At 43.6% G+C, this 22,803-nt stretch overlaps 1 protein-coding gene across 1 annotated transcript in view; it reads left to right on the top strand.

The window, feature by feature from the left end:
- noc2l (NOC2-like nucleolar associated transcriptional repressor) overlaps positions 1-22,803 on the top strand; it is a 214,593-nt gene that overhangs the window by 67,139 nt on the left and 124,651 nt on the right. Inside the window, exons 3-6 of the mRNA XM_072586177.1 lie at positions 489-669; positions 2,095-2,205; positions 7,337-7,457; positions 21,085-21,175. Of these exons, the coding sequence (XP_072442278.1) occupies positions 489-669; positions 2,095-2,205; positions 7,337-7,457; positions 21,085-21,175 (504 nt within the window). The remainder of the gene's footprint in view (positions 1-488; positions 670-2,094; positions 2,206-7,336; positions 7,458-21,084; positions 21,176-22,803) is intronic.

The following is a 22,803-nucleotide window of genomic DNA, read 5'->3' as shown; positions in this document are numbered from 1 at the left end:
GAAGAGGCCCTTTGGCCCACCAAGTCTGTGCCTTCCTATCTGGGGGACTTGAACTATATGGTCCCAGAGGACTATAGAGTTGCTTTCCTATTAGAGAGGTGAAGGTTTAACCTGAGGATCACCTTACCTCAGGCAAGGGGAGAGGTTGAGAAGGAAAGTGCTTCATGGTAACCCCAGCTGGTGCAGGAATTGCTTCCATACCATTGGTGTTACTGTATCACAAATCAGCCAACTGAGCTAACTGACTCCCAACTCAACTCATCCCTTTCCATTTAACAAATCTGAAACGTTTTTTTATGATTTGGTGAGACTCCATTTGATTAATCACTTGATGTTTTGGTTTCGAGTGGGGCTTTTGTGGTATCTCGCTACGACGTTTCTCATCCAGCAGATTTTGTTTGTTATTTTTGCAGAACAAAGTCGGGCTTTTTTTTTATATCCTCAATGTAACGAGGATTAAAGAGTCGTTTCTTTTTTTTTCTCATTAGGAAGGTGAAACAAAAAAGTTCCATCCAAGAACACAAAGAGCAGCTCTCGCGTTTGAAAGAGAAGGACCCGGAGTTTTTCGAGTTCCTGGAGAAAAACGACCAGAAGTTGCTGAATTTCGAAGACACCGACAGCTCCGAGGATGATGAAAATGGGCTGCACACGCTGCCAGAGAAACTCGAGGTGACCCACTCGCTGCCTTCAAATCTCGGGTTCAAGCAAGGCTTTGGATTCGGGTTTAAATCCAACTGAGAGCATCCCCAACACAAAGCGCGCGTGTTCGTTTGAACAGACCAGCACTTACAATGTGGCAGAAAGAGTGACCTGATTTTCATGAGTGTTGTTCCGAATTATTTTAAAATTCACACAGCACCAGGTTATAGTCCAGCAGGTTTATTTGGAAGCACTAGCTTTCAGAGTGCCGCACCGTGGACGGCACAGTGGTTAGCACTGCTGCCTCACAGCGCCAGAGACCCGGGTTCGATTCCCACCTCAGGCGACTGACTGTGTAGAGTTTGCACATTCTCCCCGTGTCTGTGTGGGTTTCCTCCGGGTGCTCCGGTTTCCTCCCACAGTCCAAAGATGTGCAGGTCAGGTGAATTGGCCATGCTAAATTGCCCGTAGTGTTAGGTAAGGGGTAGATGTCGGGGTATGGGTGGGTTGCGCTTCGGCGGGGCGGTGTGGACTTGTTGGGCTGAAGGGCCTGTTTCCACACTGTAAGTAATCTAATCTAATCTACACTAGCAACCTGATGAAAGAGCAGTGCTCTGAAAGCTACCACAGATACGCCGTCCTTTATCTGAAATCCTTGGATTGTTTTTCAGCTTGCACAGTTTTTCAGATTTCAGAATTAATGACATTTTCACAGTGAAATAAAGAAAAAAATTACCAAATAGCAGACCCACGTGTGAATAGTGCGAGCACAGAGACACACTTGACATCTACCAGTGCTGGGCCACACTGCCACATCACATCTGAATAACGTGGGTTGGGGTGGGTGTGGAGTTGAGTAACTGTTCACACATCAAACAGCCTTCTTATACAGGGGGAAAAAAAAGCCACAAAAAATCTTCGGATTTTGGGTAAAGGATTGCGTACCAGTGCTTCCAAATAAACCTTTTGGACTATCTCACCTGGTTTTGTGTGATTTTTAACTTTGACCACCCCCATCCAACACCGGCACCACCACATCATAATCACAAATTGCCCCAAGGTTGCTTTTGTTTTGGGCCGAAATCAGCGTTCACTTTGTAAATCAAAGCGTCCGTACAGCGTGGAAGCAGGCCATTCATCCCATCGAGTTTGCACTGATCCTCCAAAGATCATCCCACCCGGACCCACTCCCCTACTTTATCCCTGTGAACCTACATTTCGCGTGGCTAACCCACCTAACCTGCACAGCTTTGGACTGTGGAAGGAAAGCGGAGCACCCAGAGGAAACCCACGCAGACACTGAGGGAATGTGCAAACTCCAACTTCTTTTATGACTTTAAATGGGAGGGAGCACTGCATTGTTAAGAGTTCTTGATAAATAGGGATGAATGTCGAAAGTCTTAGTTTAAAAATACAAAACTTTTTTTTATTTCTTGTGTTTGTTTTTCATTTAAGCTGGCCAGTGATGATGAGGAAGATAATGAACAGCCGACCAAGAGGACTAAAGCAGGGGACTTAATAATAGTGACTACCCAAATGGTAGAGAATTGGAAAGCGGCAGCAGAGGTCAGTAAATCTTAAACTGATGAGCATGCACTACTATTTTTTAAAACAAAATTGAGATTTTGTGCTGGCAAACACACTTCATGTGGAGTTGTTTCTTTTAGTATTTATTTTCTGCACGACTTAGATGTAATCTAATATCAGCTATGAATTTTATGACTTAAAAACAACTGGTTTGAAGAGTATTTTGAGTGCTGAATAATGTTGTATGCGAGTGTACGTTGTAATTGCCAGGAAGCTACATGATAAATGTAAATCCTATTGGAATGTGGCCTTGGGGACAAATCTGTTTGATGTGTTGTTCAGCTTCAGATTGTACTGTAAAATATCCAGACTTAAGTACACAATAAAGTTGAGCTCCATAGTTGATGTCGAAGACTATGAGTCACTCTTCATTTAATCCCATCAGTGGCTTTAATATCAAGTCTTAACTGGGGAGTTGGTTCTATCAGTTATTTACACTTTTGATCTTGCTGACTCGTTTAGGAACTAGACTGCCTGTTATTTGTTCTAAATCGTGTGTGTTGCTGGCTGGGCATTTATTGCATGCCTGTAACTGTGAAGCACTGAAGTCGATGTGGTGTATGTTCCATCACACGTACCTGTCTAACTGCAATGGGTCTCCCAAACACTGCTATTTGTTCCTGGTTGCTTTCCATAGAAACTTCTCATCATCTACATTGTAGATGTATTCATTCTGGTGATTCTCTCCCAGTGTTTGTCCTCCCTTCAGTTTTCCCGAATAACCATGTGATGCTGACATTTTCATCATACAATCTCATGGTGCCTCATTCCTCTACGGTGACTGTCATCGAATTATGTGGCAGCAGAAGTCCACTTGGCCCATTGAGTTCATGCCTGCTCTCTGTAGAGCAACCCAATTAGTCCCATTCCTCCTGTTGTGGAATTGTAGGTTTAGTTCCCCCTAGTAACCAGGCAAATGCAATGATGGCTTTTATTTTGAAAAGACTTGAATATAAAAGTAGGAATGTACTTCTGAGACTCTGTAAGGTTCTGATCAGATGACATTTGGAATGCTGTGTGCAGTTTTAGGACCCAAGGGTACAGCCTTAGAGTAAAGGGAAGACCTTTTAGAATGGAGATAAGGAGAAACTTCTCCAACCAGAGAGTGGGGAATCTATGGAATTCACTGCCACAGAAAGCTGTGGAGGCCAGGGCATTGAGTATATTTAAGACAGAGATAGATAGGTTCATGAGTATTAAGGGTTACAGGGAGGATGGGATTGGGAAACTTATCAGCCGTGATTGAATGGCGGAGCAGAGTCATTGAGCAGAATGGCCTAATTTCTGCTCCAGTCATCCCTACCATGAGGTGAGGGAGAAATCCTCGGTGGTTAGCATTGCTGCCTCACAGCATCAGGGTCCCAGGTTCAATTCCAGCGTTGGTTGACTGTCTGTGTGGAGTTTGCACAATCTCCCCGTGTCTGCGTGGGTTTCCTCCCACAATCCAAAGATGTGCAGGTTAGGTGAACTGGCCATGCTAAATTGCCCATAGTGTTAGGTGCATTAGTCAGAGGGAAATGGGACTGGGTGGGTTACTCTCCAGAGGGTCGGTGTGAACCTGTTGGGCCGAAGGGCCTATTTCCATACTGTAGGGAATCTTAAAAATAAAAAGTGTCGGGGAATTGGAGTTGGATCTTTTTGCCATATTAGAGTGTTATCAACTTCCCTCAACCCTGTGTCTCTTACCCAAAGCCTTCAATCTGTGTCCCTTTAGAGTCTGTGCTGTCAGATATTGGAAAGCACCTTGCTTTGTTTACTCACAAACATAGAAAATAGGAACAGCAAATGCTGGAGAATACAGTGGGCCAGTCACCCTCCATGGAGAGAGAGCACGCTAACGTTTGGGGTCTAAATGACTCTTCATTTGGAGCTGGAGCTGAAACGTTAGCTTGCTTTCTGCCCATGGGTACTGTCTGACCTCCTGTGATCTCCAGCATTTGTTTTCAGTACAGATTCCAGCATCTGCAGCAATTTGCTCCGACGTTGGCAATCAACAGCTAGAGATAAATCAATGAGGTGGGCACTCCGTAGTCGGTAATGTCGGTTGATGTCAGCTGACGTTAGCCTGATACAGAGCGCAGTAATTGAAGAAAAATCATGTTTGTCAGAGCATCATCTCACCCAGCCCCCGTGGAGGTTGGAATCTGAAACAAAGTGCCTGAACTGGATTTCCAACTCTCTTTTTCTTTCTTTCTTAAATTATGTGAAATAATTTATAACATTGTTCCAAACTGTTTGAGTGTTTCAAATCGAAGAACAAAATGTTCTTGAAGCGTGGCTGTTAACACAGAGATTTAACTGTAAATTGCAAAACGTGACCTGAACTCGATCTGCGTGGATACGAGTTTGATTCCTTTTTATTTTTCCCCAATAATTTCTTCTGGGCTTTGACGTGAGGTGCACTTTCTCAGAGGGTGGGAGTGCCTCAGCCAGGAGACCCCTCTGCAGGTACAAGTCAGAGAGCATTTGAATTATTGGACTCTGCTTTCGTAAACAATGCTGCAGCTGAGCTTAGCTTCTTTTCCGGTGATTGCCACTTTGTAAGTATCTTTCCCGAAAGGGTCACTGCACGGCTGCCAGGTTTGAAAAGCCCCCAGTTATCCTCCCTTTCAACTCCCATCCTTGCTGTGTGGGAGGGGGTATTGAGGGAAGGTGCAGCACTCCTGTTAACTGAGGGAGAATAGAAATGGACCAACATGCCTTCCTACACATATCGCAACCTGGGGAGGCAATGGCCTAGTGATTTTATTGCCGAACGGTTAATCCAGAGGTAATGATCCGGGGACCCAGATTTAGATCCCACCTCGGCAGATGATAGAATGTGATTTCAATAAAAATCAGGAATGGAGAGTCTAACAATGGCCATGAAACTATTGCCAATTTTTGAAAAAGTCTATCTGGTTTGCTAATGTCCTTTAGGGGAACAAACTCCTGTCCTCTTCTGGTCTGACCTCCATGCCACTCCAGGCATTGAGGTTGACTCTTAACTGCCCTCTGAGTAATTAGGGATAGTCAATCAATGCCTAGCCAGCAATGTCCTCATTCTGTGAATGAATAGTGAAGAAATAAATAAATATGGGGTATTGACCAATTGGAGGGGTTTTGTAATTGGGGGTGCTATTTGTCCCGATCAGATTCTCAGATGACACTGTGGTGCCGTAGCTCAGGACTTTGTAAAATTCTCACCCCCTCTGGAATATTGTGGGCACTTTGGGTCTCCTTGTTCAAAACCAGACTTGCGTGTATTGAAGACAGTACAAAGAAGACTGACTCATTTGGAATGAACGTCCTGAGGAAGTGGTGGATGGCGTTACAGTGACAGCATTTACAAGATATTTGGATAAATACATGACTGAGAGAGGTTTGGAGGGAAAGAGGCCAGCCACAGGCAGGTGGGACAATGTTTAGTTTGGGAACATGGTCAGCATGGAGTGGTTGGACCAAATGGCCTGTTTCTGTGCTGTATGATCCCTTGGATGGTGGGGTGGGGTGGGGTGGCGTTCTGCTATCATGAGGGGTTGAGGAAATTGGGTCGGTATTCACTGGTGTTCAGACAAACGAGAGATGGCCTTGGAATGTGCAAAATTCTGAAGGGGCCCCTTGGGGCAGATACAGGTAGACCCCACTTTTTGAACGTTTACTTTATGTTACTTTGCTTATATGAAAGACCCATATTCATACCTGCTTTTGTGAGTCCAGAGAGGAGTTTAGCTTTTACGAGAAACTGTGAAGTTTTTCCCATATACATTAATGTTTCTTCGCTCTACGCCATTTTGGCTTACGAAAGGGTTTCATCGGAACGCTCTACTTTCGGACAGCAGGGGATACCTGTCCCAAGAGATTGCTTTTCCTGAGCTGGAGAATCTGACACAAGGGGCACTATTTCAGGATATGTAGGGAGCAACAATCATTTGGGGCTGGCATGTGGCCATTCTAGCTTTGAATATATTTAGGGCAAAGATGGACCAATCTTTGATCTTTCAGGAAATTGAGGGAGCACTTGGAGTTGAAACCCAAAATCATATTGGACAGTGGAGAAAGTTTCATAGAGATGTACAGCATGGAAGCAGACCCTTCGGTCCAACCCGTCCATGCCAACCAGATATCCCAACCCAAACTAGTCCCACCTGTTTGGATTACACACCATCTGCTTTTTCTCTGCCCAAATTTCTAACTGATCTATATCCTGCTGCATCCTTTGACAACCTTCCTCACTATCTGCACCTCCACCTATTTTCATGTCATCTGCAAACTTACGAATCAGACCAGCTACAGAGGAACCTCAGTTATCCAAAGGACATGGGTGGAAAGATATCATTTGGTTAATCAAATTCCGGATAATCGAGTGCTGGATAACATAGCTTAGCCAAGCATCGGGACCGATCGATTTTGCCGGATGATCCAATATTTAGATAATCAAAGTTTCTCTGTACCTTCTTATCCAAATCATTTTTTAATATATATAATATATATTACAGACATCTGATTCCAAAGCACAGGAAGAAATGTTTCGCTGATGTTATGTCTACAATAAATTGTCTGAAAATCACATAATAACATTATGAGTGCTTTTAAAGTGAGTCATGGAAAAAGTGAGCTTTAATTGTTTGGAATGTTGCCTCTTTACAAGGCAATGGCAGGGACGTTGATAGCCCAGATTCTTGTTGGTGTGTGCTGACACACCAGTGTTTATCATCTGCCCTCAACAGCCAGCTAGGACTGGACACGTGTCACCCGAAACTGGAGCTTTACCTGTTGACGTCAAGTAAAGTGGTCATTTTACATAAAGTAGCCAACAACTGTGAAAGCTCAAATTCTGAAACAGACACAAAAATTGCTGGAGAAGCTTAGCAGGTCTGGCAGCATCTGTGGAGGGAGGAGCAGAGTTAACGTTTCAATTCCAGTGACCCATCTTCAGTGTTGAAGAATGGTCACTAGACCTGAAACATTAACTCTGTTTTCTCTCCGCAGATGCTGTCAGACCTACTGAGCTTCTCCAGCAATTTCTGTTTTGTGGTCGTTTTACGTCCTTAATTGCTGTGTGACCACCGACACTGGTTTAGTGTGCGTTTGTGTGTTGTGACAATGCCCCACATCTCTCTGATTGCAGGGCAAGTTGACCATCAAGCTGTTCCATGACATTGTGATGGCATTTAAAGCTGCTGTTTCTACCACAAAAGGAGGGGATGAAAGTGGGGATCCCGGAAAATACAAAGTTGAAGACAGTTTGGGTGAGTCTGTCAAGAATCTGAATAACGTAGCCCATTAATGGAGTGAACATGCACAACAAACATCTAAGCGAGTGGAAGTGAGATGAAAGGTTTTCTGCAAATAAGCGTATCTTTATTAATTGCTTGCAAATTATTTTGGAGTTCTAAATGAATTTAGAGCTCCATTGACTGAACAGATGAATGTGTGCATTGCCTTAAAAGCTAAAATGATGGGTACAGCTGGATTTGGAATGCAAATACCATTGTGTTTATTGCAGCAATAAATCAAAGTGTGATTCCAGCAACAAATGAGAGGCATAGATAGAGTTGATAGCCAGAAACTTTTTCCCAGGGCAGAAATAGTTAACACGAGGGGTCATAGTTTTAAGCTGTTTGGCGGAAAGTATAGAGGGGATGTCAGAGGCGGGTTCTTTACGCAGAGAGTTGTGAGAGCATGGAATGCGTTGCCAGCAGCAGTTGTGGAAGCAAGGTCATTGGGGACATTTAAGAGACTGCTGGACGTGCATATGGTCACAGAAATCTGAGGGTTCATATATTAGGTTTACCTTACATGAGGATCAATGGTCGGCACAACACCGTGGGGCTGAAGGGCCTGTTCTGTGCTGTACTGTTCTATGTTCTCTCCAGCTAATGTGTGTTTTTTCCCCTCCAAAGGATATCTTTACCCAATACAGCAATGTTTATGTTACCCCGGTGACAGAAGAATAGCTGTCAATCACATGGTATTGAAGAAACTAACAGAACAGTTTATTATTTATAAATAAACCTTAGATTCACAATCAGTCTCTGGGCTAGCATTAGACTTTTCATTGGCAAATAGATTAGATTAGATTACTTACAGTGTGGAAACAGGCCCTTCGGCCCAACAAGTCCACACCGCCCCGCCGAAGCGCAACCCACCCATACCCCTAACCTAACATTACGGGCAATTTAGCATGGCCAGTTCACCTGACCTGCACATCTTTGGACTGTGGGAGGAAACCGGAGCACCCGGAGGAAACCCACGCAGACACGGGGAGAATGTGCAAACTCCACACAGTCAGTTGCCTGAAGCAGGAATTGAACCCAGGTCTGTGGCGCTGTGAGGCAGCAGTGCTAACCACTGTGCCACCGTGCCGCCCTGTTTCATGTGGCCTGATTTAAGATGGAGTCAGATCTTTAACCCCTGAGGTCGTAAGCTACCATACAATGTTTATATTGTGAGCTTATCTCTTAAAGGTGTACAGACATCATAACTGAGAGGTCATGTTGAAGCTGTACAGAACTTTGGTTAGGTCACAGATGGAATGCTGTGTGCAGTTCTGGTCGCCACGCTGTAGGACAGATTTGATTGCACCAGGGAGGGTGCAGAGGGGATTCCCCAGAATGTTAGAAAATGACGAACTGCAGCAGCTGGAGATCTGACACACAAGCAGCAATTGCTGGAGAAAGCTAGCAGGTCTGGCAGCATCTCTGGGAAGAAAGCAGAGTTATTGTTTCTAATCTGGTGACTGTTCACCAGCACATTGCCTGAGATGGAGCATTTCAGTGAGGAAGAGAGGCTGGATAAGCTTGGATTGTTTTCTTTGGTGTGGAGAAGGTTGAGGGGGACCTAATAGAGCTGGATAAGATCGAGGGGCAAAGATATGGTGGATAGAAAGCAGCTTGTTCCCCTTGGTTCTCGGATCAATAACAACGGGGCACAATTTTAAAACGAAGGCATGAGGTTCACAAGATGTTTGAGGAAAATCCCTTTCACTCGGAGGGTGGTGAGGGTCTAGAATGCACTGCATGGGAGGGTAGATGAAGCAGCAAACCTCACTACCTTTTAAAACTGCTTGGATGGCCACTCGAAGTGACATAACCTTGGAGTCAATGGGCCTGGTGCGAGAAAGTGCCTGTTGTAATATATTTTCGGTCAATTTCATCCAGTTGTGGTCAACGTTAATGGTGTTTTCTATATGGAGACGGATGTATTGGATTGTGAATATCCCCTGTGTACCTAGATTGGTTTGTGCTGGAATTGGGCTTCATGCTGCAGCTCCTCAATTGCTGCACAAACACCGTGATTTATGCCATGACCCAGATTAAGTTCAGACAGCAGCTGAAGAATGTGGTGAAATATCCCTTTACCCAAATTCATCAATCAATCCAATTCACTCATTGATCAATCCATCTGGGATTTTCACATTTCTGTTCAGTGTTTCAGCGATGAAGCAGCCTCTCGCTATGGGAACAGACTGAGGGTAGAGATGGTTTGTCCAACCTTATCCCACTAAGTACAAACCTGATGGGCTGAAAGGCCTCTTCTGTACTGTATCATCCTATGAGGCAGAACAACCAGTCACTTTGATTTATTGGTTTTTATCAAGTAACTCTCTGCTATTTTACAAGAGGTGTTCTAAGCTTAAAATGAAGTTTGGCCCTGTACCAAGATAACGGAGGGAGCATTCTGTTCCTTTCTCAAGGGTAGTAGTGCTTCTGTAGCAGCGACACTAGCATCTCATTCTTATAAAAAACCCAAAGGGGTGCTGTGCTATGGGCTTGTTTATTTCCTCTCAGCTCCTTTTCCATTTTAATTTTGCTCTGAGCTGCTTGCTGTATCTTTTCTGCCTTTGCCACTCAATGTGAGAAGAGAGGGCCTCCTTTTTGAGATTGGGTTGTGCTGAGAATCCAGTCCTGTACATACCACAGAATTTAACAGTCTCCTAAATCTGCCTCAGCATGCCTGCTCCATCTTATTTTTAAGGTGACTAACTTACGCAATAAGTAACGCCTCAGCTTATTTCAGAGCTGTTCAGCAATGTTCAGCTTCTGGCACTGATCTGAAATCCCACTTGTGGAAAGGCTAACCGACTCAAGAGGTCTCTACTCTATTTTGGAGACGGTGTTCGGACATGCATCGTGCTGCACTTTTTGGAAAAACACCAGATGACGTAATTAACGCCTGATGCTGAAAATACTAGTTAAGTGTTGACATGGATTGGACTCGGAGTGACACAGGTTATTCCAAGCACACCGGCCTAGCTCCACTTTCCATCATGTACTGGTATCTAGGAGAGAGTGAGGACTACAGATGCTGGAGAGTCCGAGTCAAAAAGGGTGGCTTTGGGAAAAAAACAGCAGGTCAGGCAGCATCCAGGGAGCACGAGAGTCAGCGTTTTGGGTAGAAGCCCTTCATCATCCACATTCCCGATGAAACATCGACTCTCCTGCAATCTGAAACACAAACAGAAATTGCTAGAGAAGCTCAGCAGGTCTGGCAGCATCTATGAGGGGGAGAAAGCAGAGTTAATGTTTCCAGTCTGGTGCCTCTTTGTCAGAAACATTAATTCTGCCTTCTCCCCACAGGCGTGCCAGACCTGTTGAGTTTCACCAGCCATTTCTGTGGGTATATTCTATGTTGTTATTAGTCGCAGTGCCAGCATAATTACAAATGTGCATCTCTGCAGCTTTCTGTGAAATAGCTACTGCATTGTTAAGAGCAAATATGTGACAGTCGACTGGGTGTTAGATTATAGGTTTGTAATTAATATTGAGAAGCTTGGCAGCCTTGCTATGTTTCAAGAGTGTCAGAAAGCTGCTAGAATGCAGCACAGTTCCACTCTGTAAAAACAGTTCTTTTCAGCATGATAATGGTGGGAAAGGGAACTGAACTACAATTAATGCATCAACTTTCACTGAGGTATAATTTTTACATCAGCTGTGCATGTGTCAATGGGCTGAAGTGCAAAGTATCGCAGTGTTGTATTCACAGGTCCCACTGCTACTAGCATGGGGGGAGACAACGGCTTAGTTGTATTATCGCTGGACTTACCCCAGAGACCTAGATAATGTTTTGGGGAGCAGGATTCCAATCCTGCCACAGCTAATGGTAGAATTTGAATTTAACAAAAAATAATTCTGGAATTAAGGCTCTAAAGATTATCATGAATCCTAGAGAGTTTTGAGGAGATTTGTAGCTCAGGTTGAGGTTTTGGATGTAGGTTTGCTCACTGAACTGAAAGGTTCATTTCCAGACGTTCTGTTACCTTACTAGATAACATCTTCAGTGGACCTCATGCAAAGTAATGCTGAAAATTCCTACTTTCTATTTATATGTTTGGGTTTCTTTGGGTTGGTGATGTTATTTCCTGTGGTGAAGTCACTTCCTGTTCTTTTTCTCAGAGGGTGGTAGATGGGATCTAACTCGATGTGTTTGTTGATAGAGTTCCAGTTGGAATGCCATGCTTCTAGGAGTCCTCGTGCGTGTCTTTGTTTGGCTTGTCCTAGGATGGGTGTATTGTCCCAGTCGAAGTGGTGTCCTTCCTCATCTGTATGTGAGGATACTAGTGAGAGAGGGTCATGTCTTCTAAATCGAAGAGACTACATTGAAAAAGCAAACGCACTACTTACAGATACCAACACTCACCAACAAATAGCGATAGACCCGACCCCACAACTAGAGAACCGAATCACAGCCCTTCTCAAAAAGCTTCAGAAATCTGGACAAATAAATAAGACCGACTTCCAAAAAAATGAAACCAGATGGATCCAATACACCACACTTCTATGGATTACCCAAAATTCACAAACCAGGAGCCCCCCCCCCCCTCTCAGACCCATAGTCTGAAACGTCTGCAACACAAATTCCCAGCTCGGCGAACAGAACCACAACAACGAGCACCCGAGCTACAAATCTTCTCACAAACTTTGAAGACCCATAGTCTCACTACCGGGAGCACCAACTTACCGATTGGCCAAGGAGCTACGCCAAAAACTAAAACACTGAGTAGAAGACTCCCGCCACTCCATCCACCCCACCCAAGAATTCCTGAAGACCATCAAAGATCGAAGAGGATGAAATAATGGTCTTCTTTGATGTAACAGGCCTGTTTACTTCAATCAACATTAACCTGGCCAAGGAAACACTGACTACACTATTAGAAGACCCAAAGACACATACACCAAACACCACTAACTTTATCAACAAGGACAATATCATCAAGCTGGTGGACCTATGCCTTACCACCCACTTCACCTTCAACAACAAAGCCTACAGACAAACCAACGGAACACCCATGGGATCTCCGATATCAGGGTTCTTAGCAGAGGCAGTAATGCAGAGACTCGAACAAACAACTCTGCCAACCATCCAATCCAAACTTGGGTCCGCCACATGGATGACACCTTTGTCATCACGAAACGAAACAAGTTAGAGAAAACCTTCAAGACCATCAATAATACCCTTACTGGCATAAAATTCACTAAAGAGGAGGAAAACAACAACAAACTGCCATTCCTAGATGTCACAGTAGAGTGAACAGCCAATGGGGACCTTCAAACCAGAGTGTACAGTAAAATAACACATACAGTCCAAACATTGAACTACAGAAGCAATCATCCCAACACCCACAAATGAAGCTGCATCAGAACATTATTTCAGTGAGCCAACACACATTGCAGCACAGAGGAACCATGCAGAACAGAGGAAAATCACCTACAGAAAGAACGGGTACCCAATGAACACAGTCCGGCGATTTCTCAGCAACAAACCCAAACAAGCAGACAAAATATGACCAGAAACCCTAGCCATTCTCCCCTATATCAAAGACGTCTTGGAAATTACTGCCAACTACTCAGACCCCTTGGAGAAAGTGAGGACTCCATTCCTGAAGAAGGGCTCATGCCCAAAACGTCGATTCTCCTGCTCCTTGGATGCTGCCTGACCTGCTGCGCTTTTCCAGCAACACATTTTCTACTCAGACCCCTTGGCATCATGGTAGCCCACAAACCCACCAACACACTAAAACAGCTGCTAATGAACTTGCATGTCTGTATAGGGTCTACGAGCAAAACTAACGTCATTTACAAAATACCGTGCAAGGAATGTGACAAACAGGCAGAAAACTAGTCACCAGGATACATGAATGCCAGCTAGCCCCAAAAAGACATGCCCCTCTCTCACTAGTATACTTACATACGATGAGGAAGGACACCACTTTGACTGGGACAATACATCCATCCTAGGACAAGCTAAACAGAGACACACTCAAGAATTCCTAGAAGCATGGCATTCTAACCAGAACTCTATCAACAAACACATCGAATTAGACCCCATCTACCATACCCCGAGAAAAGGAACAGGAAGTGACTTGACCACAGGAAATAACATCACCAACCCAAAGAAACCCAAACATAGAAAGCAGGAATTTTCAGCATTGCTTCGCATGAGATTCACTTAAGATGTTACATAGTAAGGTAATGAAACGTCTCAGCGAGCAAATCTACATCCAAGATCATGAATCCATTCTCAAGTATAGGGAAAAGTAAGTCTGGTTCACCCATGTCCTTTAGGGAAGGAAACGGCTATCCTTACCTGGTCTGGCCCACATGTGACTCCAGACCCACAGCAATGTGGTTGACACTTCCTGTGAATGAATAAACAAAAACAAAAGAAGTGTTACCATCTGGTTACCAATCTCTAGTGTGGTTCACTGCCCCAGTCCTCCATTCGGTGTTGTTGAGCAGATTGTCAGTGGTAGCAGATAAACGATGTGAGAGAGCCTCAGCAATTTACTGTATGACGCCAATCAGCACAATTAACATGAACTTGTTCGGCATAATGAAAAGTATCAGGGGTCCAGTATGTCACATCTGTCAGCTTTGGCCGCTTGAGCAACAATAACTGTTTCTCCATCCGCATATCCTGAGACAGCGTCAGACTGGAGGAAGGTCAATACAGTTCAATGTTACTGGTGGTTCAGTGGTTAGCACTGCTGCCTCACAGCACCAAGGACCCAGGGTGACTGGCTGGCTGCCTGCCTGACTGTCTGTCTGTGTGGTGTTTGCACGCTCTCCCCGTGTCTGCATGGGTTTCCATTGGATGTTGTGGTTTCTTCCACCATTCAGTAAGCTCAAGCTGCTGTCTCACCCGCCCAACCCCACCTTTTAATCCTCAACTCCCTATTTATTGAAAATCGATCTAACTCAGCCTTATCTCTAGAGTCATCGAGATGTACAGAAATGCCTATATCCCTCCAAACCCTTCCTATTCATATATCCATCCAGATGTCTTTTAAATGTTGCAATTGTACCAGCCTCCACCACTTCCTGTGGCAGCTCATTCCAGACACACACAACCCTCCATGTGAAAAAGTTGCCCCTCAAGTCTCTTTTAGATCTTTTCCCTCTCACCTTAAACCTATCCCCTCCACTCTGGACTCCCCCACCCCAGTCTTGTCCTACTCTTGCCCCTCATAATTTTATAAACCTCTAAGGTCACCCCTCAGCCTCCAATGCTCCAGGGAAAACAGCCCCAGCCTATTCAGCCTCTCCCTATAGCTCAAATCTTCTAACCCTGGCAACATCCTTGTAAATCTTTTCTGAACCCTTTCAAGTTTCACAACATCCTTCCAATAGGAGAATTGCACACAATTTTCCAAAAGCAGCCTAACTAATGTTCTGTACAGCTGCAACATGACCTCCCAACTCCTGTACTCAATACTTTGCCCAATAAAGGAAAGCATACCAAACGCCGCCTTCACAATCCTATCTACCTGCGACTCCATTTTCAAGGAGCTCTGAACCTGTACTCCAAGGTCTCTTTGTTCAGCAACACTCCCCAGGACCTTTTCGTTAACTGTATAAGTCCTGCTAAGATTTGTTTTCCCAAAATGCAACACCTCGCATTTATCCGAATTAAACTCCATCTGCCACTTCTCAGCCCATCTGATCAAGATCTCATTGTATTCTGAGCTATATGTTTAGTGATCCAGCCACCACAACTGACTGAGGAAGAACACTCCACTCTTAACCATCCTCAGAGATCAGAACGATTCTTATCATTCTCTGTTTTAAAATTCTTAAATTTTATCCCTTTGGTTTAGTCTCTCCCACAAGAGGAAACATCATCTGGGGATCCACTTTATTTGGTCCTGTCAAACTCCTGCACATTTCAATAGGATCACTTTTTCCTCTCCCACACTCCAATAGGTATTAGCCCAACCTGTCCATCTTCATAAGGTAAGCCCTTGAGTCCAGGAAAATGTCTGGTGAACCATTGAAAAGGGGCTCACTTTAGAGGTGGATAGAGCATCTGCAGAACGCATTCAATGATGGTGCAGGCAGTGTCTGGGTGGTGACCTTGTTCTGTTCTGGAGTCTGTTTGCAAGTTGATTTCTACACAAGTCAGCATGCAACAGGATGCAAGTGGCCATTTGTAAGAGCAGGGAGTGTTAGTTTGTCAGCTCTCACACCCCTGTGTGGGATCATGTTTGTTAGTACTAATGTTTGTAAATGGGTTTTTGGAAATTGAGGACCCGCTGTATTCGGAAGAGTGCGTGGTGCCACCTGGAAACATTCTGTTTCATGTCAGTCTCATCAATGTTCCAGTCATCGACATGGAAATCTCAGGGCTTGGTTTTTTTTTTGCATTTCTCTCTCTGTGAAGTCAAGCTATTTTATAAAACGGTCATTGGTCTGTGCTGTGAGCTCAGTTAAACTGCACAATTCGATTTTAAAAAAAATCGTTAGCAAATTGCAGACACTGATGTTGAAGTGCAGTGAACTTTCTTGTGGATATCAGTATGTCCCCCAGCTCCATTTCCAAGATTGATAAAACTCTTTAGATATCTGGCCTCCACTCAAAAATCATTACAGCTGGTGAATCAAAAATTACCTTTGTCTGTGGTTCTTTCCCCTGGAGTCAGCCATTTATTATTTTTGCCGTTTTGTATTTTGGCTGTATTGATCAGTCCATAGGAAGGTTTGTGCAGGATTTTGGGCTGGATTTGGAGACCACACCGTTTGACCAATTCTTCAGTAGATTCCTGCTTCAATAACGCGATGGTTGCGTTGTTATGCAGCCCTGTGTTGTAGAAGAATCACGCTATAGAAACAGTGCTTGAAGGGCTAGCGGAGTTATCGCGTTACAGCCAACACATGCTCGTGCTTTAGAAGCAGCATCCCCTATTCATCAATCGCGTTACAGTGAATGTGCGTTAACCAAACGCACGTTATGGCAGAATGACCTGTAGTTTGCAGGGTCTAGGCAGTGAGGCTTTGCACTGTTTTATTTTCAGTACAACCTACATCGCGACAATGACTACACCCCAAAAGTACTGGATTTGATATAAAACACCTCAGTACTTCACAAGGCTATGAAAGGCGCCACGCAAATGCAAAATTTTGTTCCCCTCCTGAAATGTGCGAATTCTAGGTTCCAGGAAAGCGTAGGAGTTAAATAACAAAAACATTCAAAGACAATAATTCAGGCAAAGAAATGAGAAAGGGCACTGTCTGACACATTGACAAAAGTTCAGTCCTGATGAATGGCTTTTGCCCGAAACGTCAATTTTCCTGCTTTTCGGATGCTGCCTGACCAGTTGTGCTTTTCCAGCACCGCTCTAATCTAGACACTGACGCTTATTGTGCCATAAATGTGGGTAAGGCTGGACTGTTAATTCAGAGATCTGGGTTGGTATCCTGCCACGGCAGATGATGGAATTTGACTTCAACAAAGCCTGGAGTTCAGAGTCTAATGGTGACCATGAGCCCATGGTCAGGAAAAACCCACCTGACTAATGTCCTCTTTTTCTGGAAGAAAGAGAATTTCTTTTTATTCACACATGGGGTGTGGGCATAGTTCGAAGGAAGGAAGTCTGCCATCTTTACCTGGTCTGGCCTACATGTGACTCCAGACCCACAGCAATGCGGTTGGCTCTTAACTGCTGTCTGGGCAATTAAGGATAGGTTATAAATGTTGGCTTGCCCATTGTGGGCTGTGGAGGGGGTAAATTATTCTGAGTATGGGGGCTTTCTGGCACAATGGTAATGTCCCTATCTTTGGAGCAGGAGGCTGGGTTCAAGTCCCACCTACTCCAGTCATTGAACAGATTGCTTCATATTTAACTTACAATGAGCGTTCCCTGTCACATTTGGAAACCTGAGTGTTATTTTCTCAAGGTATGTCATTCAGTGTGCTGGCCAGCAATGGTGCATGGGGCAAATATCCCACTGCCCTTCAACAGATCGGAATGCATTCTCTCCAAGGTTTGTGAAGGTTTGTAGCTCAGGTTGAGGTTTAGGGTGTAGGTTTGCTCCCTGAGCTGTAAGTTTGACATCCAGACGTTTCATTATCTGGCTAGGTAACATCATCAGTGGCAACCTCCAAGTGAAGCGAAGCTGTTGTCTCCTGCTTTCTATTTATATGTTTGTCCTGGATGGGGTTCCTGGGGTTTGTGGTGATGTCACTTCCTGTTTGTTTTCTAAGGGGTTGATAGACAGTATCTAGATCTATGTGTTTGTTTCTGGCGTTGTGGTTTTCTCTTTCAAACGCTGGCAGGTGGTGTTGGAGGGTGCTGGCTAGTTTGGGGGTGGGGGTGAGGTGAAGAGACCAACAACAGGGTCGCTCCATCGGTCGAGTTGCCTCCCTGGGTTGGGACGGATTTATCTCCAGTTGGGTAGCCTGATCTGTCTGTCTCCACACAGCAAGTGTACACACACCATATTATTAAGTTGTTCAGTTAATTTAAAGGTGATTACAGATTTGGTGTTAAGCACTTTGCATTGCATTTTATAGTGGTTTAATTTAAACTGACGCCCATTAAATCTATATATAACTTGCAAAGTGAAATTTGACCTGGCCCCTGAAGACTAAAGACAGGGAGAAGTAGTTTGTACATTGCTCTCCTTTCCAATCAATGTGGAAAAGGAGCTGAATATCAATATCTAATTATGCCTGTAAAATTGATACACATTCAACACAACAGACATGGGTTCTTATCCAATGCCTCTAACCTCGATGCTTTATTGAGGTCAATGCAGACTGGTTTACAGTTCCATCTTATTGCTAGCATTGAATTTAAGCCAACTCCCCTTCAATCGATTTTGGCTTGATTTGTCGCAATCGAATAAATCCAAGGACCGAGAGCTCAAAACATTCTTGAGGTCACGTGTCCGAGAGCTATGGGATTTACAGGAAGTGTGAGTTGCGTTGGCTTTTCACAAGGCAGCCATTGCATTCACACATTTACAACACGACATTTGTCCAGTTAGAAGGTTCAGTAAAACACCTACTCCCAACTGCTCCGTGCCACCATTTACTACTTACTCATATTTAGTCCTGGATGGTCCACGTTGACCGTAATTCAGAACATTTTCTTCTCCTTATGACTTGCTCACCTTTATTTCCAGTTATCTTCCTGTTTCTCATCTTTATTTTAAACAGTTCAGCCCCTCTTAGAGCTACAGAGTGTTCATCACGCAATGAGGCCATTTGGCCATTGGCTGTGAGTGCTGCAGTGATCTATTGCTAATCCCACAACCATTTCCAGCATCTTCTTTAAATATTTGCCTACATTTCTCTTAAATCTCTCTCAACCGCTCTGGCCAGGAGAAAAATGTGACTTTTTAGGTTGTTTTAAACCGAGGCTGGAAGAGTGGGAGAAACTGAGTCTATGACTAAGGTTCCAATGAGCATTACCATTCAGTTCTCATCTGTCTGTCCACCATTGATTTATCCACTTGATGAATGTTTCAACCCACTGGACTCGAGACACGCCACCTGCAAAAAATCATGGCCTACCTTGACTTTGGTTATGCGTCAGGCTCCTTGATTGTTTACCCAGGTATTCTCTGCTTATTACCCAGTGGAAGGTGCTGTCATCGTGGGGAGTGCAGTGGTCTACGTGAAAAGCAAAGTCGGAGAAAGCAGATAAGAGTGTGAATGCTGGATTCAGGAAGTATCAACATTCCAAGAACAAATGGGAAGAAACTAAATAGATGGATTCAGTGTAAAACTCCCTCACCTCTGCCTCGCTCTCAGTCCAGCTTACTGCACAAGCTTAATGCTTTTTCCCTTTTTTTAAACAATATTCCTCCTGTAGCTTTTCAGACTTGCCAGTTGTGGGCTCATTTTATTGTATTTTGTTTTGATCCCAGCTGATTGTATTACAAAACCAAGTCAGATCGCGGACTGAAATCTGGCTTGATAGATCATATTTTGTTTGGTTCTGGTTTTAATCAGGTGGTCTCTCGCTGAAGTATAAGCGGGCAATGTTGTGAGTTTGTTTTTAACAATAAAAGAGCTTTATTAGGCCAAACGAATGAAGATTAAAATAGAATTAGCTGGACTATTTATTTATAACACACAAACTTAAAGGATTTCAAATATACAATGAAATATAATGCCATTAATCTCAAAATCAATTCTTCACCAATTCTCAGAACAGCCCAGTCCGATAGCAAAAAGCACCTTTTTCAGTATTCAGACCAAAAATCCCTTTCGATAACACCTTGATGGTGTTATTTTGGTTTTAACTCCCAGTCTGGATAAGCCAATACCTTCAGGAAGAAGTTGTCATACACCAGAGTCTAAATATTCTCTGCTTCAAATAATCTCTTCTGGATTTTATCCAAACACTTCCAGTCTGGGACTATCAAAAACTCCTTACTCTAAGGTAACTGAATGTTAAAAACTCTAACTATATTCTCCATTTCTCAGGAGCAATTCTATGTATGAAAGCTTCTGCAGAACTGTTTAAAACTGCAAGTAAAACTGAAAAGGTCTCTCTATCTGAGTTATGAGTATTTTAAAAACCCAGGAATTTTTAATGTACGGTTGACGTACACTTGTTCACCTTTTAGGTTTTCATTTACCTTGGGGTGGTTTAAAACCTATCCGGTTTTAATAACTAGCCACCTCTCAAACTGTTTTAAGAATCACCATGGCTACAGAAACACTGAGGAGTAAATTCCTGCAGAGATGTTGATGGTATGATGATCTCTACACCAAACATTGCACATGTTTCCTCTGTTACTTGTGTAGCCTGTATACCTTTGCTACCTTCTCTACTGTAAACTCTAACCCTACTCTGCTCTTGACGTGGCGCAGCTGTCTTTAAATCATTGGCCTGATGACTCTAAAGAAGTATGAAGTAACAGACGTGGTGTTTGCTGGGGTTGCAGAGGATGAGAGAAAGCACGGAGTGTGTATGTTGGGAAGTGATACTGTAGATTAGGTGTCTATCATAGAAATGTACCGGACAGAAGCAGATCCTTTGATCCAACTCGTCCACGGCAACCAAGTGTGATAAATTAATCTTGTCGCTTGTATTAAAAAAATTTTTCTTTATCTTGAATGACACATTCACTGTATACGTTATTAAACTGATCCGATTCAATTAACTGGAAATTCCTAGCTCCATTTCTGGAGAGTTTTGTCACTGTTTCAGCTGTTCTGCCAAAGGTGGTTTTCTGATTGTCAAATTAATCAAACTGTGTGTGTGTTTGATAACCACTAATGTGCTGATAACATTTACTGCAACATTCAGGTGCTAAGAAGATATTTCGGAATGGAAGCCAGTAAGAAAGTATAATGTAAGAAAAGCTTTTTGCACTGTTGTGTGAAAACATATTTGGTTTAACGAAAGTAGTGTTCTCCTGAATTTTTCTACTTGAATGAGGACGATCAAATCCACTCCATGTACCTACATGAGGAAAACAATTTGGATACTCAGTTAAATTCCCAGTGAAAGTAGTAGTTGATAGAATCATGGCAGGCACAATGGGCTGAATGGCTTCCAGTGCTGTGAGAATTCCCATGATTCTATGATGTTGGTGCCACACTCTCTAAGGAAGTGACTCTATGCCTATTGCTCCTTTACAGTCTTCAATAGCCTGGTGTCATTCTGTATCCGCGATCTCCTCGTAGCCGTACAGAAGCTCCTTCAATTAAAACCAGCTGGGGACCAGAAAAAGTAAGTCGCTTAAACTCCATGTTTATTCTTGAGAAGCAATGATATTTTCTGTTAATGTCAGTCAAACCTTTATGATTATTAAAAAATCTTGTTGATTGTTCTACAAAATGCTTTCTCTTTTATGTGTAACAGATTTTAAGGCTAAAAAAAATTTCTTGTGTTTGCTCTTTTTCTCTTCCTACAAAAGATGTTAAAATGTCATGGGAAACTGGTTAACAAGGCTAGATCTCACGGAATACAGGCAGAACCAGCCATTTGGATACAGAACTGACTCAAAAGTAGAAGACAGAGGGTGGTGGTGGAGGGTTATTTTTCAGACTGGAGGCCTGTGACCAGTGGAATGTCACAAGGATCGGTGCTGGGTCCTCTACTTTTCATCATTTGAGATAAATGATTTGGATGTGAACGTAAGAGGTATAGTTAGTAATTTTGCAGATGACACCAAAATTGGAGGTGTAGTGGACAACGAGGAGGGTTATCTCTGAGTGCAACATCTTGATCAGATGGGCCAATGGCCTGAGGAGTGGCAGATGGAGTTTAATTCAGAGAAATTCGAGGTGTTGCATTTTGGGAAAGCAAATCTTAGCAGGACTTATACACTAATGATAAGGTCCTGGGGAGTGTTGCTGAACGAAGAGACCTTGGAGTGCAAGTTCATAGCTCCTTGAAAGTGGAGTCGCAGGTAGGTAAGATAATGAAGAATGCGTTTGGTATGCTTTCCTTTATTGGTCAGAGTATTGAGTACAGGAGTTGGGAGGTCATGTTGCCGCTGTATAGCTCATTGGTTAGGCCACTTTTGGAATATTGCGTGGTATTCTCGTCCCCTTCCTATCAGAAGGATGTTGTGAGACCTGAAAGAGTTAAGAAAAGATTTACAAGGATGTTGTAAGGTTGGAGGATTTGAGCTATAGGGAGAGGTGGGAGAGCTAGAATAGGCTAGGGCTGTTTTTCCTGGATCGTCGGAGGCTAAGGGATGACCTTATTAAGAGATTTATAAAATCATGAGGGACATGGAAAGGATCAATAGACAAGGTCTTTTCCCTGGGGTGGAGGAATCCAGAACTAGAGGGCATAGGTTAAAGGTGAGAGGGGTAAAATTTTAAAGGGAGCTAAGGGGCAACTTTTTCACATAGAGAGTGGTGTGAGTATAGGATGACCTGCCAGAGGAAGTGGTGGAGACTCGTACAATTGCAACATTTAAAAGGCATCTGGATGGGTATATAAATAGGAAGGGTTTGGAGGGACATTTCGTCCGGATGCTGACAAATGAGATTAGATTAGGTTGGAATATCTGGTCGGCATGGGTGAGTTGGACCGAAGGGTCTGTTTCCGTGCTGTACATCTCTGTGAATTTGTCATTATTTAAAGGAGCAGCACTTGAATTTCTGGTTTAAATTGCAGACCTGCACTACTTCTCATTGGCCATCAGAGGGCGTGTGGGTTGAAGGACCCTTGTCATGGTTCTCACTCACCTTCTGTAGTCAGTTCTGTCTCCACCTCTCTCTTCCCTCTCCCAGCTCCTTTTGTTCAGTGTCTTAGCCCACCCCTCCAAGCCCTCTCAGCAACATTTCACTTGGCCACTTTCAAATTCCCCTAATCTAAAAGCCAAAGACTGTGTTTACTGGGGC

Source organism: Chiloscyllium punctatum, chromosome 16, assembly GCF_047496795.1.
Source record: "Chiloscyllium punctatum isolate Juve2018m chromosome 16, sChiPun1.3, whole genome shotgun sequence".
Lineage (NCBI taxonomy): Eukaryota > Metazoa > Chordata > Chondrichthyes > Orectolobiformes > Hemiscylliidae > Chiloscyllium > Chiloscyllium punctatum.
This window is presented reverse-complemented; position numbering and strand designations above follow the sequence as displayed.